The sequence below is a fragment of the Urocampus carinirostris genome, chromosome 17, assembly GCF_059441175.1.
Source record: "Urocampus carinirostris isolate Australia breed hairy pipefish chromosome 17, RoL_Ucar_1.0, whole genome shotgun sequence".
Lineage (NCBI taxonomy): Eukaryota > Metazoa > Chordata > Actinopteri > Syngnathiformes > Syngnathidae > Urocampus > Urocampus carinirostris.
Genome location: NC_142365.1, coordinates 21,112,167 through 21,124,321, shown reverse-complemented (window position 1 = coordinate 21,124,321; position 12,155 = coordinate 21,112,167). Strand labels below are relative to the sequence as shown.

Sequence of the window (12,155 nt, the reverse complement as noted above, 5' to 3'; positions counted from 1 at the left end):
ACCAAGCCATCTTTGTCCAGCTAATCCAAAGTGTTTGTTATACCTTCCTTACGGCTCACTCTCTCGTCACTTTACACCAACACGACAGAAAAGAGAGGGGAAAAGGAAAAAGGGGGAGAAAAATATCAGAATTGGACATATCTTGAGACTGGAGAGAAGCGCTGCCCCTCCTCGGCTATATAGGCAGAGAAACGCTAGGCGAAGCATCCAAAGGGTGCCAGAGGCTAGAGAGGAGCGCAGGAGGCAAACCACAATCCACTCTCCATCTGCCAGCCACTTAGCGCACGCTAACATTTCCAGCCCGGATTTCATCACAGCTGCCGAGCAAACACTACAACAAAAATGTGAGTATGGCGTCCACTCCGCTCACTTTGATACTGGCGTTTTCGCCTATAAAGGATGCTGGCGTGCACCTGGTCGGTCGGATAGTGCGGCCCTGCTCGGGTTCCTCGTGTTTTATTTCGCAAATATCCGCGTTTATTCTTTCGATGAGGCTTATAAACGGAAGGGCGTGCTCGTTGTGTGCATTTTGAAGGTTTGCAGGTAGAAACAAGTCAAGCCGTGGTGATTCTGCCTCGTCTCGTGACGCTGGCGGCAGCCATCACGCACGCAATATGTGTAATTTCCAGTTTGGACCGGTTCTCTTTGAAAGGACGTCGGTTGTAACATTAGACGCATGCTTGTTTTTATTTTCACTTAAATTATCTTTTTACCGAAATTACCTTTTAACGCTTTGGGGGCAGGGGTGGCATCGGAGCTGTTTCGAAAAATCAAGGGCATATTGTGGAACACAACCCTCGTTATCTTGATATATATGTATTTGAAATTCTACTGAAACCACAATCGATCACATTTTGACAAAACACCCTTCACATGTGTTCTATAATATCTTATATTAGCCGCGATTTAGGCCCAGGCCTATAGTTTATGTGATATTTGCCACCTCTATCGTCGGGTGGGGGGCAGGGCTGGGGTTTAATGTATAGCATTAGCTTTTCTTCTGTTTTTGTCATCTAAGGTTTTAACACTTGTTTTCATTTATGAACATACAACACCCATGCTGGTTTTTTTGACTGTTTTTTTAAAAGGAGAATGAAAAACAAAATGGCTAAGTCCACCTTGTGTTTGTTTGAAGAGCAAGAAACCACACAATCCAAGAATTAATCAATCCAGTACAGTTAGTTTCCCATTTGTGTGTATTTATCTTTTAGGTTTATTGTACAGTTGTCATTCCTCCATTTTTTAAAGTACACCACCCCCTCTCTCGTCCTGTCAAGGATCCTCCCCACTGCTGCTGTGTCCAGTCACAGTATTTATAGGGTAGGAAACGTGATCTTTTACTGGCCGTCATGGGACTGCAGTTCTGGTTGCATAGAACTGGACTGGGTGTTAAGGATCGGGGACCTACAGGTCATTGTAGACTGGAAGTCAGCACATACTGGTCCGGACTGGTGTGGTGCTGTTCAGTGCTGAAATGACTCTCTCCGGTGCTGAAAGTCACGCATAGCGCTTACGGAGGCAAGGAGCGAAAACAATCCAGTTAGATAGATAAAAGCTCCATCGTTGAATGTTTTTACTGACAGTACATGTTTGAAGGTGGCGCTAAATAACAAAAATCTGGGTATATTCAAATCCCAAAAAGGAGCGGAGTCATTCGAGTTGTATTATCTCCAAAATGTCTCCAGAAGAATATCTTAAGAATAAGAATAACCATTGATGTATGGTGGTTTACTTTTTCACTGTTTCACAACCTCGCATTTTCATCGTGCATTGTGTTCTGCAGTCTGATTGGCTCAACGGTCACTTCGCCCCTTTTTCTGCCTGTGACTGCATATGCGTGAATGATGTTGCGGTCTGAGTTGTACATAAAACAGCTTGACGAACCTACATTAAGTATGCAAACATTTTTCCTTCAATTTCAAGTTTTTCTAAAAGCCATTACGTGAACGAAACACTGTGGACAAAAGCACCGAAAGGTAGAGGAAGATGCTTCCTATCACCAACAAAGTTGGACTTATCGACCAACTAAACTTGTCCTGGAGCTGCATGCGGCTCTTTGGCGCTCCCTAGTGCCTACCTTGGGCTTAAAAAAAATAAAATAATGGAAAACCATGTACTGTAGTTCCCGTTGAACAAATGGGACACATTCTTAACGTTTTCAATGAGTACAGATGGATACAGTATCTGTTTCCTTCCTTATACGACTCTATAATGATTTTTGTAGCTCCAAACATATAGATAGATTTTTTGGGGGTAAAAGATGGCTTTTTCAACATTTTGGGTTTTTCATAAAGTCCTCACGATGGCGAAAAAGTATGTAAATTGAAAATGTAATGCAAATTATCATGCCCATCAGTGCAAAATATTATTTATTTTAAATGCTCATTTTAGCCTCTGGCTATTGGTGTGAGAGTGTGTGTGCGAATGGGTAAGTGTGAAATATATAGTGAAGCACTTTGGAGGTCTTCAGTGACTGATTACAAGCGCTATACAAATGCACTCCATTTACTATTTACCATAATTTTACAGGACATAAATCATTTGGAAATAAAACAAAAAACTGTTTATTGGGCAGTGATTTTTTTGTGTTAAAAAATGAACGAGCCTGTAAATTGTTCTTTGGTTTCAATGTATAAAACAATATTTAGTAAATAAATGAATAAAGGTTTCTACTTTGTAGGTTTTGACTATTGTGATACCTTTTTGAAACGCAACCGCAGAGAAAAACAATTACTGTATATATATATATATATATATATATATATATCTTCCCAAGTTAGTATTTAAGGCTACATTTTTAAAAGGTTTAATCTTGCTTTGTTTATATAGAGCTTATTTATGTCATTAATCAATATTGTATGAATTCATTTACATGATACAGTATAGTCAATTGCCATTAAAAGTGCAGCTTAACCTGTGCGGCGCAGCATGTGGTAAAAAGCAAATTTAACAAGTCATTGATAAAAGAAAATCTGACCAATTTGAAAAGAGTGTAAACTAACTTTTTTTTCTTGTCTGTGAGTAATAATGATATGCATGTATATATCAGACCATTTGGACATTGATCCAAAAGGCTTTGATGCTGTGGAAGGATTAGTCATGTGGGGTTGTCTTCAGGTGACCTTTATACAGAGTTTTGTAACACAGTTAAGTAGTGGAGTAGTAGCTTTGTCACAACTGATATTTTTTTATGGTGCCTTATTACAGTTTCACATGCTACGGTAAAATTACTATAAAAATCAGTTAGAAAATACCAATGGTAGCTTTTCTGACTTTACATTAGATCACAAATTCTAGTTAATTCATTACTTTTGACAAGATCGTGATTTTTTTTATTTGCGCTCTGTGCCATGGCCTCCTTGGGGATTGTATGCATTGAGTAAATGAAGATAAAATGGGTTAAAACTTTAGGTTAATTTGTATTTATATAAATTTATTTTCAAATATTATTTCATTCTATTATTTACTTTATTTACATTAAACATTAAAACAATCAAAGATAAATGCAAAAAGCTGTACATAAAGTAGATGAAGACATGAAACCAAATACGTTGATGCAATAAATCAACATTATAAATGCAGCGAATACATCTGTCACACAATTGGTATACAATACAGCAAAAGATGAATCGGAATTGCAAATCAAATTCCTTCAACTCTCCAGCCTTAAAAAGACCCCTTTATCTATTTACAAAAACTTTAATTCAGTCGAAAAAAACAGTTACTTGAATACCAGGCAAGAATACATGAACTATAATCTGACACCCTGAACTGGTTGCCAGCCAATTGCAGAGCACACAGGGACAGACAACTCATTCGCTCATTCACTCCCAGGGACAATTTGGACCGGCCAATTAACCTGACAAACATGCTTTAGGAATGTTGGAGGAAACCGGAGTGCCCGGAGGAAACCCACGCAAGCATGGGGTCAACATGCAAATTCCACACAGGGGGTTTGATCTCACGACCTCAGAACTGTGCCACACACGCGCTAACCACTGCGCCGCCATGCTGCCCGGAGACATTTGCATTTCTTTTATATCGTGGAATCCCCACATAAGTCTGCGCAATGTTTGTCCGGCATCCTGCCGCCACGCTGTGCCATGTCTCACTGGCCACCGCTCGTACCAGACAACACTGTGCCACGTAGTGGTCAAATATTACGCATTTGGGCTTTAAATGATCTGATATTCCACAGTTTACAAGCACTGTCTTGTGTTGCTTTCGATGTTTCAGATAAGTTTGCTGCAAGCCTGACATGTTCAGTTGGCCTTCAAGACCCTGGAGCACTCGGTCACTTAGCAGAGGCTGTTCTCTAGCTGTCACATTTGATTTACCCATTTAGAAACTTTTATTTGCTGCTGGGAGAATCAAAATGGAATGTGTACACATCATTCATCTGTTGCTACTTTTAATTGTCCTCCCATGCACATTTCCGTGACCTCTGATGGTGTAATGAGGGTAAGGACGAGTCTGTATTAATTTTAAGACACCTTTTGCAGTGGGGTTGATTTTTAGGATAAAATTTATAATGGCATTCAACCAATTTAATGAAGTTTGCAGTTATTTATAAGTTAATAGTTGGTTATATTTTTTGTATATTGTGTAGCCAATAAATCAATGAATCAAAAATCATGTATCAAAAATATTTATAAATCAATTTATTCTGAAGCTGGTAATTTTATTAAGTACCATTGTGAGTGACATTATTTATATGTGAATATTTCTGCTAGTGTAATGCACCTCCAAATGGGTGAAAATATTGATTACTTTCCAAAATGAAAGCAAAATACCACCAATGGGCTTAAAACAAGACAAGAATACTTAATATCATTTCAAAAAAGTTTTCATGTTTAAAGGTGGGGTGCGTCGTTTGAGCTGTCCTTTGAAAGTTTAAAGTAGAATATTTTCTCTTTTAATTCCCGTATTTTCACGGCTATAAGGCGCACATAATAGTCATAGATTTCATTGAAAATGTAGGGCGAGCGCTATCGGACAATGTGCCCTGTCTCTCATGCGGAGCAGTGGATGGATACCAGCTTGTTGGCCGCCCACTCCCGACAATAGGAAGTCACAGTTTCAAGCCTTGGCCGAGTCAAGCCTTACACCATTTTTGGGTGAAATCCCATGTTTTAGCCAGATCGTTCACGTTTTCAACTAAATGCAACTTCTATGCATCTCATGCGACTCTTAGTCATTCATTCAATCATTATCTGCACCGCTTATCCTCAGTAGGGTCGCGAGGGTGCTGGAGCCCATCCCAGCTATCTTTGGGCAGTGGGCAGGGGACACCCTGAACTGGTTGCCAGCTAGTCGCAGGGCACACAGAGACACACAACTCTCTCGCTCATTCACACCAAAGGACAATTTGGACGGGTCAATTAACCCGAAATGCATGTTTTTGGAATGTGGGGGGAAACCGGGGTGCCCGGAGGAAACCCATGCAAGCACGGAGACAACATGCAAACTCCAAACAGGAGGGTTCGATCTCATGACCTAAGAACTGTGCCGCACATGTGCTACCCACTGCTCCACCGTGCTCCCACTCGTAATCATTTTTTGATTAATTGCCAACATAGGACGCTTTAGTCGCACACAATGCATTCTTAGCTGAAGTGCTCATGAATGCTAACACCGTTGCTTGTCTCGCAATTTGAAAGTTATTGTTCTACCGGAGACTGAAGAGAGTTGTCCCCCCGGATATGAATTAAATCCAAAACCTCAATTTCCGTCCTTTGAATGCTTTCTGTGTTTTTGTCTGCCATGGTGTGATAATTTCTACGCTATGTGGAAGAACATGAAACCATGCAGCCACTGCGAGAGCATTGAAAATGATTGAAGGTTAGCAAGTTGGAGGAAGCTGAAAAACAAACCCCGATAAGTTTTTATCCATGTATTTTACTTTGTAATCAGCACTTCAATAAACCACAACCAAACTCAGTTTTTGTATGCTTGTCTGGTTGTAAAGATGTCGCCCTGGCACTCACCCCCAATGAGCCGGTGTGCCGTATCAGTCGATAAGTAAAGAAAAAGAACCAGCATTGTAGAGTGCGCCTTTTAACACGGTGCACTTTGTGGGTGTGAACATACGGTATGTGTTAAAAATGCCCAACTGAGTTTAAAAAGCCTTTTTAATTTTTTCCCAACTGCGCCTATCTGCTTTTATATTACTTACAGTATAGCAACGCCGTTAGGTACGCAAAACTTTAGGAACCATGAGAGGGGAGCAGGGGGGGATTTCATGCTCATACCTGTGTTTTATTTTTTTAGACTTGAATGAAAATGGTGAAAGTAACAAAAGCCCTGTTTTAAACACAGTCCAAACGCCAAGCCAAACCCCCCCAAAAAAAGAGTTTATCTGAGCACCTCTAAGAAATGCACGTAAACGCACGCGCAATACAAGGAGCTTGACAGAGGCTGCAATGATGACTTAAGTCAGGAGTTGGCGTCAGCAAGTAAACAATCTCCAAATTCCGGACAGCACCTTTAAGCTCTGGAAACAGTTAGAAAAATAACCCTAACATTTGGTGTCTGTTTCCAATTTGTGATCCATATAGTTTGTCACATAAATGTTTTATTTTGATATGACACAAAAATAATTCTGTGCCACTAAATAAATCAATAAATATTTACTATTAGAAGGAAAAATACACAGGATTAGTAGAGCTTATCTATCGATCTGGCTAACCGTCAAAAACAATTCTTTGCCGATTAGTTTGAAATTCGATGAGTGGTTATTTAATGACTCATGACTGGCACATGAAGGCCATTGCTTGCTTGTGCTCAACCCACAAAAGTGTATTTTATTTATTTTCAAAATATCAAAAACGTTTTCAATTATTGTGTGTGTTTCTATATTTTTGTTTTAATCTTACCTAGGTCTGCCCCAGCTGGAGCCCCTGCACCAGAGGGAGGGAGTCAGGCTCCTCCCAACCTCACCAGCAATCGCCGTCTGCAGCAGACACAGGCACAGGTGGATGAGGTAAGGAACAAATCAGGGTTTTTGTTTTAGCTTTTGAATATTGCTTACCACTGATAAAATAATAATAATAGCCAATCATAATGTTTCTCTCTTTCCCCAGGTGGTGGATATTATGCGCGTAAATGTGGATAAGGTTCTGGAGCGTGATCAGAAGCTGTCCGAACTAGACGACAGGGCCGACGCTCTGCAGGCTGGTGCCTCTCAGTTTGAGACTAGCGCTGCTAAACTGAAGAATAAGTACTGGTGGAAGAATGCTAAGGTGGGCAAAAACACTCAACACGAGCAGTGCTTCTGAGTTGGGGGATACGGCGTGAATATAGAAGACTGTGATCTAAATTCTAGGGCTGCAACTATTAACTATTTTAATAGTCGATTAGTCACTGACTATTGAAACGATCAGTCAAATCATCAGATAGTTTAAAAAAAGAATCTTAATACATGATAAACTCGATGTAATGATTTGGAAAATGATAATAAAGACACGGCAAAAGAGTACAATGAAAAATATTTTATTGACAAACTGCTGATTTGGACAAAAATTTAGTACAAATCTAAAACCAATTGTGTCCATTGCTCAGTCAGTAGAGACATAAACGCATAAATAAAACATTGTCCCTTTTTCCAGAATGGGGCAAATAAGACAGTGAATTCAAATCAAGTAATCATTTTTATCCCTGTAAACCAAGAACAGGCTTATTAGCAACGGAAACTCAGTAAATAAAACAACCATTATGTTCATTTTGTGAAGTACATTCAGTGGTCAACTGCGAAGTATTAAACAATTCTCACAAATTTATAATGAAATGGCTTTAACAACTGACATTTGTCGTTTTTAAGGTTTACACAACTGACGTTTTTTCTTCAGACTGCATGTATTTAATATCAAACATGTGTGTCAGACACAGTCTGGTATAATCCTTAAGCTCTCTTTTATGGCAAAATATGCATGTCATGAAAGCCGTATTAACTTGAATCTTACCGAGGCGAGTCAGACTCCGTTTGGTCACCTGTCTGACGTGATTTTTAAATGTTCATGTGTCACTGAGCATAATATGCAAGGTTCTTATTGTAAACTTTGTATAAAGTCTTTTTATTGGCTGTATTCAGGCTAAGACGCTTCCAAACTTTCTTTAACTTGATATTGATGAATGTAAACGGTCTACATTTACATCACACTTTACAGTGTGCTTCAACATTACCCACTCACACACTCACACATCGCCAGGAGCGTCATAACTACCTGCTTATCAAGGGCATTAGGGATTTAGTGTCTTGCCCAAGGACACTTCGACATATAGCACAGAGGACCTGGGCATTGAACTTGCGACCCTTTGATCCCAGCGCTTTACCTCCTGAGCTACTGTGATATGCGTGATTTTGCTATTGCTCCTGTGTGATTCTCAGAGATTATATTCATGTAGAGAGGCCTCACTCTGTTGGAAAAACGTGTCTGGCAAAAACAGTCGACATTGTCTACTATTTCTATGATCGATTTTGTTCGACAAGGTTGACTAGTCCTTGGAGCCCTACTAAATCAATTTAAGAAAGTTCTTTAAAGTTCTTTAAAAATATTTTTTACCCATCAAGAAAATCTTAGGATTATCAATGGGGTCACATTCCAAATTTATTTAAAGCTTGTGAAAGTTGTCAGCTTTAGAAACATATCCTATGATTCAATCTATGAGCACAGATTGAATATTCTTATTTTATCTTTTGTCCACAGATGATGATTATCCTGGGTGTGATATGCGTGATTGTGCTCATTGTCATTATTGGTAAGGAGTCCTATTTATCGTTTTCGGTATTTCCCATGTTAAACTGTTAAATCAGTATCTTGGTAAAATCATTTTTGGTATCTTTGTCTTATTTCCTCCAGTGTACTTCAGCACCTAAGAAGAGGCACTTCCTACCCCAGTCTAATCCCAACGTCCTTGCTTCAGAAGGAACCCCTGAAATTCATTACAAAAGGAATCACAGATTATCAATTATCTTTCCCGATTGGTTTGAGTAGGAATCCACCCGTGTCCCTTCAAAAAAAGAGAGGAAATCCTTCCACTACCTTACCTATGGACCCCCTGTCGAATAATTGTCCCGTGAGTGTGCGGCCCCGCATTCGTTCTGGGTCCTCTCGTCTCCTTCCAACCTGCCATAAACGAGAGCCAAAGCACTTGTGATGATGCAACAACAGAAAAGCAAACGATGATTGGCAATGATAATTGTCACATGGCTGATGTCTATCTAGTCATTTGTAGAGTTTTATTCTGATATCTACTGTTTTGTAGGTGTGTGTGCGAGTGTGTGCATTTTTGTATTTTTTCATTTTTTGTATTCTTTTTCTGTATGCTTCAGCGTCGACTACTGCCTAATAATCAAGTGTGTATCTTGCATGTTCGGATCATCACCCCCTCCCCCTCAACGATCGGAGTGAGCCACAGAAGTGAACCTGTTTGGTGTTTGCAGCCACAATCTCCAGTTTGAAATGACTTCAGAATACATTCAGGTCCAAGGTATCGCTCACGAGTAACAAAGCATGAATTGTTCGACTCTCTTGTTTATGAATTCACCTTCTCCTTCAAATCTGAGCGTTTATGTCCCGTTTCCTCCCTTTTATCTTGGATGATTGTCGTTTTCTCAGCTCTCCGGCCGTCTCCTTCGTCTATTGCAGCATGTTTGATCGCTCAACTGTTTTTAAACTGCCATAGTACCGTTGGACCAATGTCTGTAGATGTTTCTTCTTCTTGTTCTTTTTATCTTATTTGAAATTCGTAGTGTCTTATTTCGAAAACATTCCTTCATTGCAGTCGAGTGCAAACGCTCCTACTGCAGCACATATAAGTGTGGGTATATTTCAACAGTGTGATGGATTAAAAAGTTAAAGTCAGTCACACAAAAAAGGGATGGATAATAAAGGATATCTGTTCTGTAGTATCATTCATGCTAGATACTGGAAATTCCATGTTTTAATTGGCGTTTAGGTGACCATTTAAGAATCATGGCCCTGTTACACATTTCTTCTCTGTATAAGACCAGAACTCGTTGTAAAACCACTAGCATGCCTGTCATCCTGGGCTTAAACCAAGCAGGAAGTGCTCGGCCATGCCTCTCTACTAAGAGCACACCAAACATTTCAGCCTTGTTTGCTTTTCTTAAAAAAAACCCGCAAATTACAGTCAAATTTTTGTTAAAGATAAAAATAAACGAACCGAAGCATTCCTCTGCAGTGTTTAAGTGGTTGTCCCTATAAGTATGTGTCGTTATAAGTAACAGATTCTATTTTTATTATCGTGTATTTTCGAGTGAAACAGGCAGAGGAACTTTTGCTTCTGTTTGGTGTGTGAGTGTTTCCGTTTTTCTAATTCAGCTGTGTGCATTATACACTGCCAAGCCACAATCGGAGGGGGTAGAGCTTTTTGTCTTCATCGTAGTTGACTTTTGTGCCGCTCTCTGTGTACGGTTGTAAAAATGCTAGCTTATGTGGTTTGGGACGCTGCGTATCGCCCCATTGGCTACTCGATGAGCAATAGGTGCACATGCTGCAGTTTTAGCTAACTAGATTAACTCATTTGTTGCCATTGATGACAATACACTTCAAAAATCCAACTGGCGGTGGATAAGTTGATAGCAAAATCATTTTAGCGTTAGTTTTCAGTCCTCATGTCAAAACCTGCAACCGTTTCAATTTAGTGTATTAAAAGTACTCTGTATCCTTGGGGTTTTTATGTTAGCAAACGGCTTGAAAGAGCAACCACTCAATTTCTGTGCAGGTGCATCCATGTGCTGTGTGTTAGAATAGCTCTACCCCAGGAATATCCCTGGTTTATCCCGACAGATTAGGCCGCGTAAATCTCTTGAGCGAGGGCACGTTTGGCATCAACCACGACAAGACCACTGAGACCCAAAAGATGACCAAAGAATTGCCATTAAAAACTCCTATCATCCCATTATTTTTCAAAACTTGGCCATCTGCAAACACGGGATTTAGTGAGTTTGCCGTTGCGCTTCATTCAAGTCAGGAAAACTTAAAGGTGGGGTCCGTCGTTTGAGGTGTCCTTAAAAAGTTGAAAGTAGAATATGTTCTACATATATGTGTTAACAATGCCCAACTGAGTTCAAACAGCCCTTATAAATGATCCCACTGCGCCTATCTGCTTTTATCTTACATTTAGTAAAGCTGTTTGGGCCGCGGAATGGGAGGTCTTGGAGAGCTCGTCACTGCAGCTTTTTGTTAGTGTAGCATGAACATGGTGAAAGTACGAAAAACCTGTTTTAAATACAGTACAAACCCAAAAAAAGATGTAAAAGGAAGAGTTTATTCAAGCGCGTCTAAGAAATGAACGTACTTGCACATGCAACATAATGAGCTTGACACAAGCCAGAAGATGGCATCAGCGGGTTCGAAAGTTCCAGTTTCTGTACTGCACCTTTAAAGACCGCATGCATCAATTATCTTACACCTTGTGTGTTCAAGTGAAGTTATTAAAATAAGAGACCCATTCCGTAATAATAGCACAACCTTGTTTTACTACCCATCATTTAACTAGCTACAACTGTCGAAGGAAAGCTCTGTTATAGTAATAAGAACATATTTTGAGGGCTCAGGGGACGTTTGTTTTGTTTTTAAAATACCAAAATAAGACCAATTAGTCAGCTTTTGAAATTAATATGCATATTATGACCTGATCAACAAATCATTTTCCCGCAAAGAAAAAAAATCATTAAAAAGAAAGTTAATTGGAGATTCTGAGGTTGTCAATTTTGCTAGACACACAATGTTTTAACGGATCATGCGTAGTACAAAATGATCAGCCGATGAAGTAAAATCGGTAGAGGCATCGGCCTGACAAAATCTATTATAGTCTGGTCCTGATCAGGTTACAAGAAGAGGACAACAACAAAAAAAACATAGCTAAGAGCATTGTGTGTTAGGCCTCGGGACACCTTTTGGGGTAGGATATGTGTTATTCCATCAAGCCAGCTGTCGTTGTGTGATTTTGCTTACCGATTTGATCACAAAGGAGAACGTGGAGCTCGGCATTTTCTGTTAATCGTCGCCATTGTTTTCGGAGAGCACATTCGTTTTACGTGAGAGAAAATCGCCTGCCGCCGTCTCGCGACATGTTCGGTTATCTCAAAATTATGCTGCACTCGGCACATTTGTGGGATAACAGAAACT

The 12,155-nt window shown here is 39.8% G+C and overlaps 1 protein-coding gene across 1 annotated transcript; it reads left to right on the top strand.

Moving 5' to 3' along the window:
• Positions 1–12,155, top strand: vamp2 (vesicle-associated membrane protein 2). Its single transcript, XM_088320731.1, has 5 exons — positions 1–344; positions 6,880–6,982; positions 7,083–7,241; positions 8,706–8,757; positions 8,859–12,155. Coding segments are annotated over exons 1-5 (333 nt in total). The 5' UTR covers positions 1–342; the 3' UTR covers positions 8,876–12,155.